Source organism: Cyanistes caeruleus, unplaced genomic scaffold (assembly GCF_971803275.1).
Source record: "Cyanistes caeruleus unplaced genomic scaffold, bCyaCae1.hap1.1 HAP1_SCAFFOLD_469, whole genome shotgun sequence".
Taxonomy (NCBI): domain Eukaryota; kingdom Metazoa; phylum Chordata; class Aves; order Passeriformes; family Paridae; genus Cyanistes; species Cyanistes caeruleus.
Window position 1 is genome coordinate 1 of NW_028256191.1, and position 22,451 is coordinate 22,451.

Sequence of the window (22,451 nt, forward strand, 5' to 3'; positions counted from 1 at the left end):
GTGAATTTTGGGGTGAAAAAGGGGGATTTCGGGGCTCTCACCCTTCTTGAGGCGCTGCTGGTTCTTGCTGTTGATGACCAGGGAGCCCTCGCGGAACTCGATGCCCATGGCGAACCTGCGGCCCCCGAGTGACCCCCGAGTGACCACTGCGGCCACCGAGTGACCCCCAGGCCCGGCCGGACCCAAAACCCCCCGTTCTCACCCCAAATTCTTGGTGATCTTGCCCAGCAGCTCCGGCCGCTGCTTCTTGACCACGTCCATGACGGCGGCGTAGACGTCGCAGAGCTTGGCGCCTGCGGCGGTCACTCGCGGTCACTCGGGGGTCAGTGGGGTCACTCAGGGGTCAGTGGGGTCATTGGGGTCACTCAGGGGTCATTGGGGTCACTGTGGGGGTTACTGGGGGATTACGGGGTCAGGGATGGGGAGGTCAGTCAGTGGTCAGTCACGGGTGGGTCAGTGGTCACTCAGCGGTCACTCGGGGTCACTCAGGACGCTCACCGTGGCGCAGCTCGCGCAGCAGCACCTCCTGCAGCTGCAGCAGGAAGCCGTGGTGGCCATGGGGGGTCAGGGATGGGGTCAGTGATGGGTGGGTCAGTCAGGGTCAGTGACGGGTGGGTCAGTGGTCACTCAGTGGTCACTCAGCGGTCACTCAGGGTCACTCAGGACGCTCACCGTGGCGCAGCTCGCGCAGCAGCACCTCCTGCAGCTGCAGCAGGAAGCCGTAGTGCTCCTGCATGTCCTGGCTGGGGTCCACCATCAGCGTGCGCACCAGGTTGGAGCAGTAGGACTTGTAGCGGATGCCCATGGAGCAGGTGATGGCCCCGAAGTGCATGTGGCTCTTGTCGCTACGGCAACGGGGAGAGAACGGCGGGAAACGGGAAAAACGGGGAAAACAGGGAAAATAAATGGGGGAAAATGGGGGGAAAATAGGAGAAAAACAGGGAAAATAAATGGGGGGAAAATGGGGAAAAACGGGGAAAAAATGGGGGAAAAATTAGGGGGGAAAAGGGAAAAAAAAAGGGGGCAAAACAGGGAAAATAAATGGGGGAAAAATGTGGAAAAATGGGGGGAAAATAGGAGAAAAACAGGGAAAATAAATGGGGGGAAAATGGGGGAAAAATTCGGGGGCAAAATGAGGTAGAAAATGATAAAAAAAGGGGGGGGAAGGGGAAAAAAATGGGAAAAAAATGGAAAAAAAGGGGAAAAAATGGGAAAAAAATGGGGGGGAAAATGTGGGAGAAAATGAGGAAAAAACAGGGAAAAATGGGAGAAATGGGAAATGCAGGTTAAAGCAGAGAAAAAGGAGGGAAAAACGGGGAAGAAATGGGGGAAATAGGGAAAAAATGTAAAAAACGGGAAAGAAAGAGAGAAAAATGGGAAAAAATTGGGATAAAAACCAGAGCCCAGCGAGGAAAAAAGGCAAAAACCACGAGGTTTGGAGGGGGGGGGCAAAAAAAAATGGGGAAAATTGTCAATTTAGCAAGAAAAAAAAATCAGGATTTTGGGGGCAAAAGAGCTGTTTTCAGGGCAGAGCCGTTGTCACCCAGCAAACCCCGAATTGGGGTTGAAGAGCCCCCGTTTTTGGGGTGAATTTGGGGGGTTTTGGGGCTCACCTGACCACGCTGAACTTGAGGTTGTAGTTGCCGCCGCTCTGGATGATGGGGGGGTAGCACATCTCCACGGCCGAGGGGTCGGCGCCCGCCAGGTACTTCTTCTCCTCGATGGCCTTCTCCACCGCCTCGGCCAGCTTGCTGTGCCGCACCTTCTGCGTTTGGGGCCAGAAACGCCCGGTTTGGGGCCAGCCCCGGCTGCTTTGACCACCCGGGGGGCCTCAGAGTCAGGAGTTTGGGGGTTAAATTGGTCATGGGGAGGTTGCCTTAATTAATGCTTTAATTAATGGTGAGGGGGACGAGGAACGGGGTTTGGGTGAAATGGGGGGGGTTTGATTTCAACTGGGCTTGAAATCTTGTTTTTGGGTCGATCTGAGCTCAAAACTCCTGTTTTTAATTCAATCTGACCTCAGAATCCGACTTTTGGGCCAATCTGACCTCAAAACTCCTGTTTTTAACCCAGTCTGACCTCAAAATCCAATCTTTGGTCCAACCCAACATCAAAATTCCCATTTTTAATCCAATCTGACCTCAAAATGAAATTTTTGGACCAACTTGACCTGAAAAGTCCCATTTTTGGGCCAACCTGGTCTCAGAATTCCCACTTTTAATCCAACTTCACCTCAAAATCAAGTTTTTGGTTCAACCTGACCTCAAAACTCCCATTTTTCATTCAACCCGACTTCAAAATGAAATTTTTGGGCCAACCTGACCTCAAAACTCCCATTTTTGGTCCAACCCGACCTGGAAATTCCCGTTTCTGCCCCAAAACGCGCGGCCCAACCTCGTCGGCGTCGACGATCTCCATGACGCGCTCCTTGAAGAACTTGGTGAAGACCTCGGAGGTGATGGCGGCCGCCTTGCGCATCAGCTGCAGCTCCACCTCCTCCTTGGCCGCCATGGCCTGCGCCACGGCCGCGCTCACGTCCACCTGCGGTCAGCGCGGCGGCCGTGGGGCTGGGTCCGGCCGGTCCGAACCGGCGCTGACCGCTCCAGCCCAACCTTGACCAACCCAACCTTGACCAACCCAACCTTGACCAACCCAACCTTGACCAACCCAACCCAACCCTGACCCATCCAACCCAACTTCAACTCTTCCAACCCAACTTCAACTCTTCCAACCCAGATCCAACCCAACCTTGACCCATCCAACCCAATTTTGACCAATTTAACTCAATATTGACCAACCCAACCCAACCTTGACCCATCCAACCCAACTTTGACTGATCCAACCCAATTTTGACCAAACCAACCCAATTTTGACCAATCCAACCCAACTCTGACCAATCCAACCCAATTTTGACCAATCCAACTCAATATTGACCCATCCAGCCCAACTCTTCCAACTCAACTTGGAACCACCCAACCCAACTTTGACCAATCCAATCCAACTTTGAACCATCCCAGCCCCTCCCACCCACCCCGGCCCCTCCCACCCGGCCGGCCCCGCCCCTCGGGGACCTTCTCGAAGCCCTCCTTGCTGAGGGCGTCGTTCCAGCTCTTCATGAACTCCCCCGGGAATTTGTCCTTGGAGAAGACCCCGAGGCGCCGCCCGCCCCGGCTGCTCTTGAGAGCCTCCAGCAGCTTCTCAAAGTTGGCCTTGTTGCTCTCGTTCTGCGGGGGGCGGGGCCGTGGGGGGCGGGGCCGTTGGGGGCGGGGTCACAGAGGGGCGGGGCAGCACAGGGAGGCCACGCCCAGCCCCGGGGGGGGGCCTGCCCCAACCCCCTCAGGGCCACCCCGAGACCCCAAAGTGACCCCCAAGATCCCCAAAAACCCCAACCAGGACCCCAAACCCCACCCAAACCCCAAAGTGACCCCCACGACCCCCCAACCCTACCCCAAGCCCCAAAGAGACCCCCAAAGTGACCCCCAGGACTCACCAAACCCCACCCTGACCCTCAAAATGACCCCCACAATCCCCCAAACCCCAACCAGGACCCCCAGACCCCCAAAGTGACCCCCAAAGTGACCCCCAGGGCCCCCCAAAGTGACCCCCAGGACCCCAAAGTGACCCCCAGACCCCCCAAAGTGACCCCCAGACCCCCCAAAGTGACCCCCAAAGCCCCCCCAACCCCCCCCAGGCCCCAAAGGGATCCTGACAGTGACCCCCAGACCCCCCAAAGTGACCCCCCAGACCCCCCAAAGCGACCCCCAGGCCCCCCAAAGTGACCCCCAAAGCCCCCCCAACCCCCCGCAGGCCCCACCTTCTCCCGGACCAGCAGCGTGATGGCCGGCAGCCCGTTGGCCCCCTCGGCCTTGCCCTGGGCCACCTGCTTGAGGAACTCGACCTTCTTGCGGCTGGCCAGGAACAGCGCGCGCTCCTCGCAGAACAGCATCACCGTGTCCGTCAGCTCGTAGCCAAACAGCCACGTCTGGGGACAGGGGACAGCCGTGGGGCACGCCGTGGGGCACCCCACACGGGGACAGACCCACAGGGACAGACCCACGGGGACAGACCCACAGACACGGGGCCAGGGACAGCATCACCGTGTCCGTCAGCTCGTAGCCGAACAGCCACGTCTGGGGACAGAGGAACCCCAAAAGTGACCAGAGAAACCCCAAATGGGATCAGGGAAACCCCAAAAGTGAGCAAAAAACTCCAAAAGTGACCAAAAAAACCCAAAAGTGACCAAAAAATCCCAAAACTGACCAGGGAATCCCAAAAGAGGATGAGAGGAACCCCAGAAGTGACCAGGGGACCCCAAATGGGATCAGGAAACCCCAAAAAATGACCAGGGGGAGTCCCAAAAACCCCAAAAACGATGAGAAAAGTCCCAAAAATGATGGGAAAGGTCCTAAAAATGAGAATCCCCACCAAAACCAAAAGGGAATCCAAAAAATGAGAGGATTTCCTCAAAAACTGAGGAATTCACCCCAAAAAAACGAGAGCAACCCTCTCAGAAGTGCTGAGAGCCACCCCAAAAATTAAAATTAAAAATTAAAAAATAAATTTAAATTAAAAAATTAAAATTGAAGTTAAAAATTAAATCAAAAATCTGTGGGAACGCGCTAAAAAATAATAGGAACGTGTTAAAAAATTATAGGAACGTCTCAAAAAATGATAGGAATGTGTTACAAAATTATAGAAATGTTTTATAAAATTATAGGGTTGCATTATAAAATTACAAAAACATTATAAAATGTGATACAAAATAAATATTAAAAAATGATACAAAATTCGTGAGCATCTCAAAAAATTTGGGAAAGGCTGGGAGTATTTTGGGAATTCTCTCAAAACCACAAAAAAACCCCCAAAACCTCTGGAAAAAGCCCCAAAATCTCTGGGAAAAGCCCCAAAGGCACCCGGATCCTGTCAGGGGATTTCCCACGGATTTTGGGATTTCCCAGGGATTTTGGGATTTCTCAGGAATTTTGGGATTTCTCAGAGATTTTGGGATTCCCCTGGAGGATTTGGGACCCCCCAGGATTTGGGACTTCTCTTGGGATTTCGGAATTTCTCAGGGACTTTGGGAATCTCCTGGAGGATTTTGGGACACCCAGAGATGATTTTGGGATTTCTCAGGGATTTTGGGATTTCTCTTGGGATTTCTCAGGGATTTTGGGATTTCTCTTGGGATTTTGGGATTTCTCAGGCATTTTGGGACCCCCAGGATTGATTTGGGACCCCCAGGGGTGATTTTGGGACCCCCAGGGATGATTTTGGGATTCCTCAGGGATTTTGGGACCCCCAGGGACGATGATTTTTGGGGACCCCCACCTGCAGCGCGGTGGATTTGGCGTAGACGATCTCCTCGTCCACCCCCACGGCCACGGCGATGGCATCGACGCCCCCGAGCTCATCCTCCCCTTTCTGGGGGGGGAAACGGGGTCAGAGCCCCCCCAGATCCACCCCAAAATACCCAAATCCACCCTGAGACCCCCAAATCTGCCCCAAAATCCACCCTGAAACCCCCAAATGCACCCCAAAAACCCTAAATCAGCCCTGGAACTCCCAAATCCACCCCAAAATCCCCAAAATCCACCCTGAGACCCCCAGATCCGCCCCCAAATCCTCCAAATCCACCCCCAAATCCTCCAAATCCACCCCAAAATCCACCCTGACACCCCCAAATGCACCCCAAATTAACCCTGGAACGCCCAAATCCACCCAAAATCCTCAAATCAACCCTGAAATCCCCAAATCTGCCCCAAAATCCCCGAGATACACCCCAAACCTCCCCGAAATCCTCCAAATCCACCCCCAAAACAACCCTGAGCCCCCCACATCCACCCCAAAATGCCTCAAGGCAACCCCAAAACCTCCAAAGCAACCCCAAAATGCCTCAAATCCATCCCAAAATCACCCAAAGCAACCCCAAACCCCCAAATCCACCCCAAAACCCCAAAATCTACCAGAAAATCCCCGAAATCCACTCCAAAATCCCCCAAAAAAACCCTGAAATCCCCCAAATCCCCCCCCAAATCCATCCCCAAAACCCCAAAATCTCCCAAATCCACCCCAAACCCCCTCAAACCAGCCCCGAATTCCCGCCAATACCCGAACCGGGCCCGAACTCCCCCGAACCGGGCCCAAAACCCCCCGAACCCGACCCGACTTGGGCCCGAACTCCCCCGAACCGGGCCCGAACCCCCCGAACCCGGCCCCAATCCCGGTTCCAAACCCCCCCAATCCCGGGGGCTCCTCACGAGCCCGGCCCGGAGCTCCCGAACCGGGCCCGAAACCCCCCGAACCCGGCCCGAACCCCCCGAACCGGGCCCGAAACCCCCCGAACCCGGCCCCAATCCCGGTTCCAAACTCAACCCGGGGGCTCCCGAACCCCCCGAACCGGGCCCGGAGCCCCCCCCCCCTCCCCCTCCCCCCTCAGCCCACACGCCCCCCCCCCCGGCCGCCCCTCCCCCACCTGCCAGCTGGCGTAGAGCCGCCGCAGCCGCCGCGAGAAGGCCTCGCGGTCCAGGCTGAGCGCCATGAGGCGCCCCCGCCGCGCACCGCGGCCCCCGGCACCCCCGGGCTCCTCCGGGATCCCCCCCCGGGACCCCCCCCCGGGACCCCCCGAGCCGCCGCCGCCGCCGCCGCCGCCTCCCGCGCCGCGGCGTCCCCCCGGAAGTGAGGCCTGAGGGGAACTTCCGCTTCCGGGGCAGCGGAGGAAGGCGGGAAAGGGGGCGGGCTGAGGGGGGGCGCGCGCCGCCTCACGGGACGGGCGCGGGGCGGGGGGAGGGAAACGGGAAACGGAGGGAGGAGGAAACGGGAAATACCGGCGGAGGTGGAGGAGAAACGGGGGCGGGGGGGGGGGGGGAGGAAAAACGGGAAATACCGGCGGAGGAAGCGGCGCCTTCCTCACGTGACCGGGGAGAGGCGGGAAAACGGGAACCGGAGGGGGGCGGCGGTCACGTGACGCGGGGAAGGACGGCGCCGTTCGCCCGCCTCACGTGACCAGGGCGGGAGGCGGGAAATGGGAGCGGAAAGGGTCGCCGTCACGTGACGGAGAGGGGCGGGAAAACCGTAAAGGGGCGGCATCACGTGACACGGAGAGAGGCGGGAAAACCGTGAGGGGGCGGCATCACGTGATGGAGAGAGGCGGGAAATCGTGAGGGGCGAGATCACGTGACGGAGAGAGGCGGGAAAACCGTGAGGGGAGCTGGCCGAGCGCCGCCCGGCGGTGAGTGAGGGGAAGGCGGGGATCGTTAATTAGTGTGGGCGGTTCGTTAGCACAGGAGCTCATTAGCGCGCGGGGGAGGCGAACGAGGAGCGCAATTAACGCTTAACGAGGGCACAAATCACTCGCAGCGCTCGTTCCGTTTCCAAACCTTTTTATTAAAAAAAAAACAAACCGTGAGGGGCGGGATCACGTGACGGAGGGAGGCGGGAAATCGTGAGGGGGAGGGATCACGTGACACAGAGAGAGGTGGGTGTCCTATTTTAAGGCAAATTTGGGAAGAAAACTCCAAACGCGGATTTCCCCCGGGAAATGATCCCTTCCCCACCAACCGGTCCGGGAAAGGTAAAAAAACTTCCTTGGAGAGAAGTGGGAAGAGCTGCTTATTTAAGAGAAATCGAATAATATTAAATAATAAAACCTCTCGCCGTTCGATGGTGTTATAGGTACGTATATTGTTGGCTTTTTGCAAATATTAAAATGAATGTTATGTGTGTAAGAATGGGAAATTTTGTGGTATTAATATTTCTTTATTTCTGTTGTTGATGAAACTGAGAAATAGTGGTATAAGACATATATGTTAGGCTTTGGCATAGTATTAAAATAGAAACTGCTTTGGTTTGTATAACCCAAAGACTGAGGAAAAAAAAATAAAGAATAGCTAAAAAAACCCTGCATTTGTAAATTCTCTTATCCAGATGAAGACAGCAGTGCCCAGAACTCTGGGAGGAGGAATTTATTGCATTTCTGGTATCAGGGAATGTAAATCTCAATGGCTCCAAGAGGATTGATCTATTGGGAAGGGAGCAAGAGAAAACTAAACAGAAAACACCAAAGATCCTAAGAAGAATTTGTGGATATGTGTGAGAATTTATGTATATGTACGAGAATTTATGGATATGTGTGAGACTTTATGGATATGTGTGAGAATTTATGGATGTATAGTAGGGTTCTGTTTTTAAGGGACAATCCTTTGTCAGTGAGGTGAATGCAGAGACACCCGGCCGTATCTGTACGCTTTATTTTTTTCTCCTAATTGCCTTTCATAATAAATTTTTAAATTCTATAATAATTACGCGAAGCTCGTTTTTCACAAGCGGGATGTGTGGGAGAGATGTTTTTCCTTAACACAAACTGCGGCTTCTTCTTCCCCCCTTTTTGCTCTCAGAGCCGATCTTAAAGTTTAATATTAATTTAATTTAATCTTAATTTAATATAAAACAAAAACGAGAGGATTTGGGGAAAACAGGAATCATAAAGTTACCTCAGGACAGCGGGAAAACCGTGAGGGGAGGATCACGTGACACGGAGAGGTGGGAAAACCGTGAGGGGAGGATCACGTGACACGGAGAGGCGGGAAAACCGTGAGGGGAGGATCACGTGACACGGAGAGGCGGGAAAACCGTGAGGGGAGGATCACGTGACACGGAGAGGCGGGAAAACCGTGAGGGGAGGATCACGTGACACTCAGAGGCGGGAAAACCGTGAGGGGAGGGATCACGTGACACGGAGAGGCGGGAAAACCGTGAGGGGAGGATCACGTGACACGGAGAGGCGGGAAAACCGTGAGGGGAGGATCACGTGACACGGAGAGGCGGGAAAACCGTGAGGGGAGGGATCACGTGACACGGAGAGGCGGGAAAACCGTGAGGGGAGGATCACGTGACACGGAGAGGCGGGAAAACCGTGAGGGGAGGGATCACGTGACACGGAGAGGCGGGAAAACCGTGAGGGGAGGATCACGTGACACGGAGAGGCGGGAAAACCGTGAGGGGAGGATCACGTGACACGGAGAGGCGGGAAAACCGTGAGGGGAGGATCACGTGACACGGAGAGGCGGGAAAACCGTGAGGGGAGGGATCACGTGACACGGAGAGGCGGGAAAACCGTGAGGGGAAGATCACGTGACACGGAGAGGCGGGAAAACCGTGAGGGGAGGATCACGTGACACGGAGAGGCGGGAAAACCGTGAGGGGAGGATCACGTGACACGGAGAGGCGGGAAAACCGTGAGGGGAGGGATCACGTGACACGGAGAGGCGGGAAAACCGTGAGGGGAGGATCACGTGACACGGAGAGGCGGGAAAACCGTGAGGGGAGGGATCACATGACACGGAGAGGCGGGAAAACCATGAGGGGAAGATCACGTGACACTCAGAGGCGGGAAAACCGTGAGGGGAGGGATCACGTGACAGAGACAGGCGGGAAAACCGTGAGGGGAGGATCACGTGACACGGGGAGGCGGGAAAACTGTGAGGGGAGGGATCACGTGACACGGAGAGGCGGGAAAACCGTGAGGGGAGGATCACGTGACATGGAGAGAGGCGGGAAATCGTGAGGGGAGGATCACGTGACACGGAGAGGCGGGAAAACCTTGAGGGGAGGGATCACGTGACATGGAGAGGCGGGAAAACCGTGAGGGGAGGGATCACGTGACACTCAGAGGCGGGAAAACCGTGAGGGGAGGGATCACGTGACACGGAGAGGCGGGAAAACCGTGAGGGGAGGATCACGTGACACTCAGAGGCGGGAAAACCGTGAGGGGAGGATCACGTGACACGGAGAGGCGGGAAAACCGTGAGGGGAGGGATCACGTGACACGGAGAGGCGGGAAAACCGTGAGGGGAGGGATCACGTGACACGGAGAGGCGGGAAAACCGTGAGGGGAAGATCACGTGACACGGAGAGGCGGGAAAACCGTGAGGGGAGGATCACGTGACACGGAGAGGCGGGAAAACCGTGAGGGGAGGGATCACGTGACACGGAGAGGCGGGAAAACCGTGAGGGGAGGGATCACGTGACGGAGAGAGGCGGGAAAACCGTGAGGGGCGAGATCACGTGACGGAGAGAGGCGGGAAAACCGTGAGAGGAGGGATCACGTGACGGAGAGAGGCGGGAAAACCGTGAGGGGGCGGCATCACGTGATGGAGAGAGGCGGGAAACCGTGAGGGGCGAGATCACGTGACGGAGAGAGGCGGGAAAACCGTGAGGGGAGCTGGCCGAGCGCCGCCCGGCGGTGAGTGAGGGGAAGGCGGGGATCGTTAATTAGCGTGGGCGGTTCGTTAGCACAGGAGCTCATTAGCGCGCGGGGGAGGCGAACGAGGAGCGCAATTAACGCTTAACGAGGGCACAAATCACTCGCAGCGCTCGCTCCGTTTCCAAACCTTTTTATTAAAAAAAAAAACCCCACCAGGCCCCGCCCCCTGTCCCGCCAGCCCTGCCCACAGTGACCCCGCCCCCTTCGGCCCCGCCCTGCTCCGGTCCCGCCCCCGCCCCGCCCCCTATGACACAGAGACATTTTACATATTTATATAAATATGGGGAGGGGGCGTGGCCCCGGCAGGAAGAGGGGCGGGGCTTAATCCGAGTCGGAAGTGGGTGGCAGCATGGGGTCGGCCAGCAGGGGGCAGCACCCGCTCCCGGCTTCCGCTTCCTCTTCCGCTTCCGGCCGGAAGTGCGGGGGAGGGGCCAAGGAAGGCGAGGCCACGCCCCCCGCACCGCTGGCCCCGCCCCCCATCAGCGCCACCATCTTGGAAAGGTCCAAACCTGGGGGGGGGGAGGGGAGGAACTGGGGAGAGGGAGAGGAATAATTAATGAGGGGAGGGGGTGGGGCTTGAGCGGGCAGGGCCGAGTCGAGCCACGCCCTCGCTTTTAAAAAAAATAAGAAAAAGGAAACTTTAAAAAAAACCTTAAAACCGCCCCAAAGTTATGAAGAAAACCCCGAATTTCAGGGCCGGGGGGGGAGTGGGAGGGGCCGGGACCCCTCATTTCAGCCTGGCCCCTCCCCCCGCCCCACCCCCAGGGGATTTTGGGGGAATTTCGGGCGTTTTGTACCTTTTTCCGGTGCCACTTTTCCCGCCGCTGCTCCACGAACTGCGGGGGGGCGAGAAGAGGGTTTGGGGTGAATCCCGGCGGGTTTGGGGCGGGCCCGGCGGCTTTGGGGCGAATTCCGGGGGTTTCGGGGCTCACCGGGAGCAGCCGGGGCTCTGAGAACTCGGGGCCGTCGCCGCGGGGCGGGGGAGGGGCGGCCGCCACGCCCTCGGGGTCCCCCCGGGGGTCCCGGAGCCCCTCCAGGCAGCGCAGCTCCAGCTTGGGGAGAAAAGGGCAGATTTTGGGAAAAAAAGCCCAAAAAAATCCCCCCAAAAAACCCACAAAAAACAACCCCCAAAAAAACCCCAAAAACCCCCTAAAAAACCCTCAAAAAAACCCCCCAAAAATTACAAATATCCAAAAAAACCCCCCAAAACCCCCAAAAAACCCCAAAAATCCAAAAAAAACCCCAAAAAACCCCCCAAAAACCTCCAAAAAACCTCAAAAATACCCCAAGAAACCTCCAAAAAAACCCCCCAAAAAACCCCAAAAAACCCACAAAAAAAAAACCCTCCAAAAAAAAACCCAAAAAACCTCCAAAAAACCCCAAAAAAACCTCCAAAAAACCCCAAAAAACCTCCAAAAAAACCCCCCAAAAAAACCCCAAAAAACCCCCAAAGAAACCACAAAAAACCTCCAAAAAAAACCCCCCAAAATCCCCAAAAAACCTCCAAAAAAACCCTCAAAAAACACCCAAAAAGTCCCTAAAAAACCTCCAAAAGAAACCCCAAAAAAACTCCAAAAATACCCCCCAAAAAACCCAAAAAAACCCCCCAAAAACCCCCCAAAAAAACCCCAAGAAACCCCCCGGGCACCAAAAACCGGGGAAAAAAAAAAAAAATCATCAAAAATTGCTAAAAAAGTTTAAAAAGGGGGAGAAAAAAAATCCATCAAAAATCGGGGAAAAAACCAGCAAAAAATGGATAAAAAAAATAATCGAAAACAGGGTTAAAAAACCCACCAAAAATCGGGGAAAAAAAACCCCCATCCAAAATTGCAAAAAAAGTTTAAAAATGGCAACAAAAAGATCCATCAAAAATCGGGGAAAAACCAGCAAAAACGGACAAAAAAATTAATCAAAAATAGGGTTAAAAGACCCAACAAAAACGGGGGGAAAAAATAATCAAAAACCTGGATAAAAACATCGGAATTTGGAGAAAAACTCATCAAAAATCGGTTAAAAAAAAGCACAGAAAATCGAGGAAAAAAAAAACCCATCAAATTTTGGGGATAAAAATGCCCAAACTGGCCCAATTTTGGGGTTTCGGTCCCCAAATTCAGGGTTGTGGCCCCAAAACACCCAAATTCTGGGTTTTTTTGCCCCAAACCGCCCTGAATTTGCCCAATTCTGGGGTTTTTTGCCCCAAACTGCCCTGAATTAGCCCAATTCTGGGTTTTTTTTGCCCCAAACTGCCCTGAATTTGCCCAATTCTGGGTTTTTTTGCCCCAAACTGCCCTGAATTAGCCCAATTCTGGGTTTTTTTGCCCCAAACTGCCCTGAATTAGCCCAATTCTGGGTTTTTTTGCCCCAAACCGCCCTGAATTTGCCCAATTCTGGGGTTTTTTGCCCCAAACTCACCTCCACCAGCTTCTTGCTGTTCTTTTTGGGGGGCGGCCCCCGCGCGGCCCCGTTGGGCCCCAGGCGATGTTTCTGGAAGGTCAATTTCAGCCCCTCCTCCTGCGGGAAACGCCCCAAAAACGGGGACAAATCCGGGGAATTCGGGAAAAAATCCCCAGGCTCCAGCGGGGGCGGGGATGGGGGAGGGGATGGGGGTTTGGGGTGAGCTCGGGAGGGTTTTGGGGTGAATTAGGAGGATTTTGGGGTGGTTTTGGGGTGATTTAGGGAGATTTTGGGATGATTTAGAAGATTTTGGGATGTTCTTGGGGTGATTTGGGGAGATTTTGGGTTGTTTTGGGGTGATTTAGGGAGATTTTGGGAGGGTTTTGGGGTGATTTAAGAGGATTTTGGGATGGTTTTTAGGAGAGATTTGGGGACAATTTTGGGATGGATTTGGGAGAATTTCGGGGAGGATTTGGGAGGATTTTGGGATGGTTTTTGGGGTGATTTAAGAGGATTTTGGGATGGTTTTTGGGGTGATTTGAGAGGATTTTGGGATGGTTTTTGGGGTGATTTGAGAGGATTTTGGGATGGTTTTTGGGGTGATTTAAGAGGATTTTGGGATGGTTTTTGGGGTGATTTGAGAGGATTTTGGGATGGTTTTTGGGGTGATTTGAGAGGATTTTGGGATGGTTTTTGGGGTGATTTGAGAGGATTTTGGGATGGTTTTTGGGGTGATTTAAGAGGATTTTGGGATGGTTTTTGGGGTGATTTAAGAGGATTTTGGGATGGTTTTTGGGGTGATTTGAGAGGATTTTGGGATGGTTTTTGGGGTGATTTAAGAGGATTTTGGGATGGTTTTTGGGGTGATTTAAGAGGATTTTGGGATGGTTTTTGGGGTGATTTAAGAGGATTTTGGGATGGTTTTTGGGGTGATTTAAGAGGATTTTGGGATGGTTTTTGGGGTGATTTGGGAGGATTTTGGGATGGTTTTTGGGGTGATTTGAGAGGATTTTGGGATGGTTTTTGGGGTGATTTGAGAGGATTTTGGGATGGTTTTTGGGGAGGTTTTGGGGCACTCACGTCTTTGATCTGCACCGTGAACTCCTTGTCCTGGTGGCGCCCGCGGGGGGGGGAGGGGAAGGGGGGCGGGGCCTGCGGGGGAGGGGCGGGCTCCGGGAGCCCCCCCGGGACCCCCCCGAAATCCTGCGGGGGGGGCAGCCCCTCCCCCGCCGTCAGCACCGCCCGGCAGATCAGGTCCAGCCTCCGGATCAGGGCCCGGTCCTGGGGGAGCGCCGGGGTCGGGAGAGCGCCGGGACACCCCCATTTCCAAATCCCGAATTCCCAAATCCCAAATCCCTGAAATTCCCAAATCCTTGAATCCCCAAATCCCCAAATCTCCCAAATCCCAGAATCCCCCGCTTCCCAATTCCCGGTCCTGGGGGAGCGCCGGGGTCGGGAGAGCGCCGGGACACCCCCATTCCCAAATCCCAGAATCCCGAAATTCCCAAATCTCTGAAATTCCCAAATCCCCCCATTCCCAAATCCCCAAATCCCCGAACCCAGAAATTCCCAAATCTCCCAAATCCCTGAAATCCCCAAATCCCCAAATCCCTGAAATCCCCAAATCTCCCAAATCCCAGAATCCCCCGATTCCCAATTCCTGGTCCTGGGGGAGCGCCAGGGTCGGGAGAGCGCCGGGACACCCCCATTCCCAAATCCCAGAATCCCCAAATCCCAGAATCCCCAAATCCCAGAATTCCCAAATCCCAAATCCCCCCATTCCCAAATCCCCAAATCCCCAAACCCAGAAATTCCCAAATCCCCGAAATTCCCAAATCTCCCAAATCCCCGAATCCAAAAATCCCAAATCCCCAAATCCCAGAATCCCCAAATCCCAAATTCCCAAATCCTCCAAACCCCAAATCCCCCAATCCCCAAACCCCCAAAATTCCCAAATCCCCGAATCCAAAATTCCCAAATCCCCCAAATCCCCCCCAAATCCCCAAATCCCAAATCCCAAACCCCCAAATATTCCAAATATCCCAAATCCCCCAAACCCCAAATCCCAAATCCTTCAAACCCCAAATCCCCAAATCCCAACCCCAAATCCCAAATCCTTCAAACCCCAAATCCCCGAATCCAAAATTCCCAAATCCCCAAATCCCCCAAACCCCCCCAATCCCCCCCAATCCCCTCCCCCCACCTTGGGCCAGCAGAGCAGGTTTTGGGGTCCCCCCGCCGGCGCGGGGTGGGGGAGGGGCGGTTTGGGGGAGCCGCCCTCGCCCGAGGGGGGAGGGGAATCCTCCTCGTCCTCCCCCTCCCCCTCTTCATCCTCCTCCTCTTCCTCTTCCTCCTCCTCCTCCTCCTCCTCCTCCTCGGCCTCGGCCTCGGCCTCCAGCGGCTCCGGGGCTGCGCGGGAGAGCCCCGAAACGATGAGAATTCACCCCAAAAATACACCCCAAAATCCACCCAAAAATCCACCCCAAATCCCCCCAAAACACCCCAAAAATCCACCCCGAAACAATGAGAATTCACCCCAAAAATACACCCAAAAACCCCCCAAAAATCCACCCAAAAACCCCCAAAAATCCACCCGAAACGATGAGAATTCACCCCAAAAATACACCCCAAAATCCCCCCAAAAATCCACCCCAAAATCCCCCCAAAAACCCCCAAAATCCCCCCAAAAATTCACCCCAAATCCCCCCCTAAAATTCACCCCAAAACCCTATTTTTCCCCCCCAAATCCCCATTTTTCCCCCAAAACCTCATTTTTCCCCCAAACCCCTTTATTTTCCCCCCCAAAATTCCCATTTTTCCCCCAAAACCCTGTATTTTACCCCAAAATCCCCATTTTTCCCCCCAAAATCCCATTTCCACCCCAAAATCCTTGTTTTTTCTCCCCAAACCCCTTTATTTTTCCCCAAAACCCCCCTTATTTCCCTAAAACCTCCACATTTTCCCCCCCAAAACCCCCGTATTTCACCCCAAAATCCCCATTTTTCACCCCAAAATCCCCATTTTCACCCCAAAACCCCCCTTTTTCCTCGAAACCCCCACATTTTCACCCCAAAACCCCCATATTTCACCCCAAAATCCCCATTTTTCCCCCCAAAATCCTCATTTTCCCCCCAAAACCTCATTTTTCCCCCAAACCCCTTTATTTTTCCCCCCAAAATCCCCATTTTCCCCCCAAAACCCTGTATTTCACCCCAAAATCCTTGTTTTTCCCCCCAAAATCCCCATTTTTCCCCCCAAAACCCCCATTTTCCCCCCCAAAATCCCATTTTCCCCCCAAAATCCCATTTTCCCCCCCAAATCCCCATTTTCACCCCAAAACCCCCACATTTTTCCCCAAAACCCCCATATTTCACCCTAAAACCCCCTTTTTCCCCCAAAACCCCCACATTTTCCCCCCCAAAATCCTTGTTTTTTCCCCCAAACTCCCTCATTTCCCCCAAAACCTCCATTTTTCACCCCCAAACCCCCCCTCATTTCCCCCAAACCCCTGTATTTCACCCCAAAACCCCCATTTTTCCCCCCAAAATCCCCATTTTCCCCCCAAAATCCCCATATTTCCCCCCAAACCCGTTATTTCCTCACCCGCCGTGTCCCGTTGTTGCTCCTCGTCCCCCGTCTCCCCGTTCCCGTTGTTGTTCCCGTTGTTGTTCCCGGTGCCGTTCCCGGTGCCGTTCCCGGTGCCGTTCCCGGCGTCGCCGTCGCCGTCGTCGCCCGGGGGCCGGTGGCGCAGGGCGGCGCGCAGCAGCGCCCCCCGCAGGCCGTGGCGGGCGGCCGCCCGCAGCAGCGCGGCGTCGTGCGCCCCCGGCCGCCACCAGGGCGGCAGCAGCGAGCCGGGGGGCGGCAGCCGCGCCAGCAGCGCCGGCAGCGCCGGCTGCGCCAGCACCCGCTCCCGCAGGCAGCGCAGCAGCGCCAGGCGCCGCAGGCAGCGCAGCGCCAGCGCCGGGGGCACGGGTAACGGAGCGGGGGACAGCGGCGGCGGCACTGCGGGAGAGAAAACGGGGTGAAAACGGTCAGAAATGGGAAAAAACGGGGTAAAAATGGGTAAATGTGGGTTATAAATGGGTAATTTTGGGTTAAATTTGGGCAAATTTGGGTTAAATTTGGGTAAATCGAGGCACAGCCAGCGCCGGGGGCACCGGGAGAGGAGCGGGGGACAGCGGGGGCGGCACTGGAACAGAGAAAATGGGGTGAAAACTGGTGAATTCGGGAAAAAACGGGATAAAAATGGGTAATTTTGGGTTATAAATGGGTAATTTTGGGTTAAAAATGGGTAAATTTGGGTAAATCGAGGCACAGCCAGCGCCGGGGGCACGGGTAACGGAGCGGGGGACAGCGGGGGCGGCACTGCGGGAGAGAAAATGGGGTGAAAACGGTCAGAAATGGGAAAAAACAGGGTAAAAATGGGAAAAAATGGGGTAAAAATGGGTAATTTTGGGTTAAAAATGGGTAATTTTGGGTTAAATTTGGGCAAATTTGGGTTGAAAATGGGTAAATCGAGGCACAGCCAGCGCCGGGGGCACCGGCAGAGGAGCGGGGGACAGCGGGGGCGGCACTGCGGGAGAGAAAATGGGGTGAAAACGGTCAGAAATGGGAAAAAACAGGGTAAAAATGGGAAAAAATGGGGTAAAAATGGGTAATTTTGGGTTATAAATGGGTAAATTTGGGTTAAATTTGGGTAAATCGAGGCACAGCCAGCGCCGGGGGCACGGGTAACGGAGCGGGGGACAGCGGGGGCGGCACTGCGGGAGAGAAATTGGGGTGAAAACTGGTGAATTTGGGAAAAAACGGGGTAAAAATGGGTAATTTTGGGGTAAAAATGGGTAATTTTGGGTTAAAAATGGGTAATTTTGGGTTAAATTTGGGTAAGTCGAGGCACAGCCAGCGCCGGGGGCACCGGGAGAGGAGCGGGGGACAGCGGGGGCGGCACAGGGACAGAGAAAATGGGGTGAAAACTGGTGAATTTGGGAAAAAATGGGTTATAAATGGAAAAAACGGGGTACATTTGGGTAAATTTCAGTTAAAAATGAGTAAATGTGAGTTAAAATGGGTCAGTTTGGGTTAAAAATGGGTAAATTTGGGTCAATTTGGGTTAAAAATGGGTAAATTTGGGTAAATTTGGGTTAAAAATGGGTAAATTTGGGTTAAAAATGGGTAAATTTGGGAAAATTTGGGTTAAAAATGGTTAATTTTGGGTTATAAATGGGTAAATTTGGGTTAAAAATGGGTAAATTTGGGTAAATTTGGGTTAAAAATGGGTAAATCTGGGTAAATTCGGGTTAAAAATGGGTAAATCTGAGTTTAGGTTTGGGATGGGGGTTTGGGGTCGGGTTTGGGGCAGTTTTGGGGTGATTTTGGGGTATTTTGGGTCAGTTACCGTCACCAGGAGCCGGCGGCAGGCGGCACACCTGCCGGCACATGGCCACGGTTCGGGATGGGTTTGGGATGGGGGTCTCAGGATGGTTTCAGGATGGTTTTGGGGTGATTTTGGGGTATTTTGGGGTGATTTTGGGGTGATTTCAGGACATTTTGGGTCAGTTACCGTCGCCGGGCGCCGGCGGCAGGCGGCACACCTGCCGGCACACGGCCACGGTTTGGGATGGGGGTCTCAGGATGGTTTCAGGATGGTTTTGGGGTGATTTTGGGGTATTTTGGATCCGTTACCGTCACCAGGCGCCGGCGGCAGGCGGCACACCTGCCGGCACATGGCCACGGTTTGGGGTGGGGGTCTCAGGATGGTTTCAGGATGGTTTTGGGGTGATTTTGGTCAGTTTTGGATCCGTTACCGTCACCAGGAGCCGGCGGCAGGCGGCACACCTGCCGGCACATGGCCACGAAGCCGTGGTAGAAGCGCGTCAGGTCCTCGTCCGAGCGCCGCTCCAGGTTGGCCAAGGCCCGGAACCTTCCCCAGCGGAACCGGCCCGAGCCCGGCTCCAGCTCCACCCCGAAGGTGGAGGCCACGCGCAGGAAATCGGCCTGCTCCCGCCGGGTCCAGCTGGAACGGGGCAAAAACGGGGAAAAACGGGAAAAAACGGGGAAAAAATGGGGAAAAACGGTGAAAAAACGGTGAAAAACGGTGAAAAAACACCCAAAATAACCCAAAATAACCCAAAATGTGAGAATGTCAGCAGGAAATCGGCCTGCTCCCGCCGGGTCCAGCTGGAACGGGGCAAAAACGGGAAAAACGGGAAAAAACGGGGAAAAACGGTGAAAAAACGGGGAAAAACGGTGAAAAAACACCCGAAATAACCCCAAAATAACCCAAAATAACCCAAAATGTGAGAATGTCAGCAGGAAATCGGCCTGCTCCCGCCGGGTCCAGCTGGAACGGGGCAAAAACGGGGAAAAACGGGAAAAAACGGGGAAAAAATGGGGAAAAACGGTGAAAAAACGGTGAAAAACGGTGAAAAAACACCCAAAATAACCCAAAATAACCCAAAATGTGAGAATGTCAGCAGGAAATCGGCCTGCTCCCGCCGGGTCCAGCTGGAACGGGGCAAAAAGGGGGAAAAACGGGAAAAAACGGGGAAAAACGGTGAAAAACGGTGAAAAAATGGTGAAAAACGGTGAAAAAACACCCAAAATAACCCAAAATAACCCAAAATGTGAGAATGTCAGCAGGAAATCGGCCTGCTCCCGCCGGGTCCAGCTGGAACGGGGCAAAAACGGGGAAAAACGGGAAAAAACGGGGAAAAAATGGGGAAAAACGGTGAAAAAACGGTGAAAAACGGTGAAAAAACACCCAAAATAACCCAAAATAACCCAAAATGTGAGAATGTCAGCAGGAAATCGGCCTGCTCCTGCCGGGTCCAGCTGGAACGGGGCAAAAACGGGGAAAAATGGTGAAAAAACGGGGAAAAACGGTGAAAAAATGGGGAAAAACGGTGAAAAAACACCCGAAATAACCCCAAAATAACCCAAAATAACCCAAAATAACCCAAAATGTGAGAATGTCAGCAGGAAATCGGCCTGCTCCCGCCGGGTCCAGCTGGAACGGGGCAAAAACGGGGAAAAACGGGAAAAACGGGGAAAAACGGGGAAAAAACGGGGAAAAACGGTGAAAAAACACCCGAAATAACCCCAAAATAACCCAAAATGTGAGAATGTCAGCAGGAAATCGGCCTGCTCCCGCCGGGTCCAGCTGGAACGGGGCAAAAACGGGGAAAAACGGGGAAAAAACGGGGAAAAACAGTGAAAAAACGGGGAAAAACAGTGAAAAAACGGGGAAAAACGGTGAAAAAACACCTGAAATAACCCAAAATAACCCAAAATAACCCAAAATGTGAGAATGTCAGCAGGAAATCGGCCTGCTCCCGCCGGGTCCAGCTGGAACGGGGCAAAAACGGGGAAAAACGGGAAAAAATGGGGAAAAACTGGGGAAAAACCATGAAAAAACCATGAAAATGGTGAAAAATGGTAAAAAGCGGTGAAAAAGCAGCCAGAAACACCCAAAAAAGCCCAAAAGAGCCCAAAAAAGCGAGGCCAGGCGCAGAAATCCCGCCTGATCCTGCTGGAAATGGGGGAAAAACGGAAAAAGTGAAGAAAAAAGGGAAAAAAACCCCCCAAAAACGGCAAAAATCCCCCCAAAAACGCCGTAGGGAAGGTCCTGGAAGGGTAAAAACTGAGTTTTCATGGACCCAAAACCGCGGGAAATGGTAAATTTGGGGTGATTCCACCCAAAAACCCCAAATTCTGGCATTTCTGAGCCCAAAAATCACCAATTTTGGGTCCTGAACCCCAAAACCCACCTTGGGAAGGTCCTGGAAGGGTAAAAACTGAGTTCTGACAGACCCAAAACCCATGGGAAATGGTAAATTTGGGGTGATTCCACCCAAAACCCCAAATTCTGGCATCTCCCACCCCAAAAATCCCCAATTTTGGGTCCTGAACCCCAAAACCCCCATTGGGAAGGTCCTGGAAGGGCAATAAAAAAACCCCCAAAACCCCCTCAAAACCCCCAAATCCCGACCTCCCGCCCCCACAAAAATCCCCCCCGGGGGGGTTTCCGGGGCGGCCGAAGCCGAATTTGGGGGTCCCGGCCCCGCCCGACGCCCCCCCGGGCCCCAAACCCCGCCCCCCCGGGGGTCGCTCACCGCTGCTGCTTGTCGCGGCGCGGGCGCCGGCGCTCGCCGGGGGGGTCCCGGTGCCGCTCCCGGTCCCGGGGGGGCTCCGGGGGGGGGTCCCGGCCCCGCTGGGCCGCGCCCATCAGGCGCCGGAAGCGCGCGGTCAGCGCCGACGCCGCCGGCCACGAGCCCGGGGCGGCCGGGGGGGCTGGGGGGGACAGAGAGGGGGGTTGGGGTCACTTTGGGGTCACTTTGGGTCAGTTTGGGGGGCTGGGGGGGACAGAGAGGGGGGTTGGGGTCACTTTGGGGTCACTTTGGGTCAGTTTGGGGGGTTTGGGGTCACTTTGGGTCAGTTTGGGGTCACTTTGGGTCAGTTTGGGGGGCTGGGGGGGACAGAGAGGGGGGTTGGGGTCACTTTGGGGTCACTTTGGGGTCACTTTGGGTCACTTTGGGGGGTTTGGGGGGTTCAGGGTCACTTTGGGGTCACTTTGGGGTCACTTTGGGGTCACTTTGGGGGGTTTGGGGTCACTTTGGGGGGTTTGGGGTCATTTGGGTCACTTTGGGGTCAGTTTGGGGTCAGTTTGGGGTCACTTTGGGGGGGTTTGGGGTCACTTTGGGGTCACTTTGGGGTCACTCTGGGGGTTTGGGAGGATTTTGGGGTCTTTTGGGGGATTTTGTGGGGATTTTGGTGTCTTTTGGGGTTTTGGGGAGGATTTTGGGGTTTTTGGGGGGTTTTTGGGTTTTTTTGGGGGGTTTTTGGGGTTTTTTGGGGAGGATTTTGGGGTTTTTTGGGTGTTTTTGGTTTTTTTTGGGGGGTTTTTGGGGTTTTTGGGGGTTTTTGGGGAGGATTTTGGGGTTTTTTGGGTTTTTTTGGGTGTTTTTGGGTGTTTTTTGGGCCCCCCCCGCCGTTACCTTCGTCGCCGTCCACCACCGAGATCTCCTCGTCCAGCGCGGCCAGGGGGTCACTCTGGGGGGGTCAGGGGTCAGCAGAGCCCCCCCGGACACCCCCAAACCTCGGGGCAGGGGGGTTTGGGGAGAAAAACGGGGGTTTTGGGAAAAAAAATGGGGTTTTGGGAAAAAAAATGGGATTTTGGGGGAAAAAAATGGGATTTTGGGGAGGAAAAATGGGATTTTGGGGAGGAAAAATGGGATTTTGGGGAGAAAAACGGGGGTTTTGGGAAAAAAAATGGGATTTGGGGAGAAAAATGAGGATTTTAGGAAGTAAAATGTGATTTTGGGGACAAAACCAAAGATTTGGGGAGAAAAACGGGGATTTTAGGGAGAAAAACGGTATTTTGGGGAAAAAACTGGGATTTTGGGGTGAAAAACGAGGGTTTGGGGAGAGAACTGGGGATTTTGGGGAGAGAACTGGGGATTTTGGGGCATTTTGGGGAGAGAACTGGGGATTTTGGGGAGAGAAATGTGGATTTTGGGGCATTTTGCCCGTTTTTACCTCCTCTCCCCCCTGCAGGGGTTTGTACTCGGGGTCCTCGGGGTCTCGGTCGAAATCCGCCCTGGGGAGAGCCCAAAACGCCCTGAATTCACCCCAAAACCCCCCCGAGCCAAAATCCCGGGAATTGCACCCAAAATCCTGGGTATTGCACCCAAAATCCTGAGAATTGAACCCAAAATCCTGAGAATTGAACCCAAAATCCTGAGAATTGACCCAAAATCCTGGGAATTGCACCCAAAATCCCAGGAATTGAACCCAAAAT

At 54.1% G+C, this 22,451-nt stretch overlaps 2 protein-coding genes across 2 annotated transcripts; both read right to left on the bottom strand.

The window, feature by feature from the left end:
* Window positions 1-41: 41 nt before the first annotated feature.
* LOC111942840 (FACT complex subunit SPT16-like) lies at window positions 42-6,574 on the bottom strand (the record flags this gene model as incomplete). The annotated part of the gene is made up of 9 exons (XM_086874698.1): window positions 6,473-6,574; window positions 5,329-5,421; window positions 3,815-3,982; window positions 3,072-3,224; window positions 2,395-2,541; window positions 1,614-1,765; window positions 673-845; window positions 203-293; window positions 42-115 (listed from the first exon to the last, which is right to left on the bottom strand). Coding segments are annotated over exons 1-9 (1,117 nt in total), but the record flags the coding sequence as incomplete, so codon positions are not given.
* A 3,647-nt stretch (window positions 6,575-10,221) lies between these two features.
* On the bottom strand, window positions 10,222-22,429 carry LOC147645366 (ATP-dependent chromatin remodeler CHD8-like). Its single transcript, XM_086874699.1, has 12 exons — window positions 22,190-22,429; window positions 21,649-21,703; window positions 20,767-20,944; window positions 18,491-18,668; window positions 18,338-18,368; window positions 16,259-16,657; window positions 14,859-15,064; window positions 13,736-13,936; window positions 12,674-12,772; window positions 11,194-11,313; window positions 11,059-11,097; window positions 10,222-10,792 (listed from the first exon to the last, which is right to left on the bottom strand). The coding sequence occupies exons 3-12, from the start codon at window positions 20,877-20,879 to the stop codon at window positions 10,583-10,585; spliced, it is 1,596 nt and encodes a 531-aa protein (XP_086730825.1). The 5' UTR covers window positions 20,880-20,944; window positions 21,649-21,703; window positions 22,190-22,429; the 3' UTR covers window positions 10,222-10,582.
* Between the last annotated feature and the right edge of the window lie 22 nt (window positions 22,430-22,451).

Bases quoted from the DNA above. Each gene is read 5' to 3' on its own strand.
- LOC147645366 (XM_086874699.1), bottom strand. From the start codon at position 20,879: ATGGGCGCGGCCCAGCGGGGCCGGGACCCCCCCCCGGAGCCCCCCCGG. The intron at 18,669-20,766 runs GTGAGCGACCCC...GCCCCGTTCCAG, and splicing joins CGCCGCGACAAGCAGCAGCG to CTGGACCCGGCGGGAGCAGG. The intron at 11,098-11,193 runs GTGAGCCCCGAA...GCCCCCCCGCAG, and splicing joins CAGAGCCCCGGCTGCTCCCG to TTCGTGGAGCAGCGGCGGGA.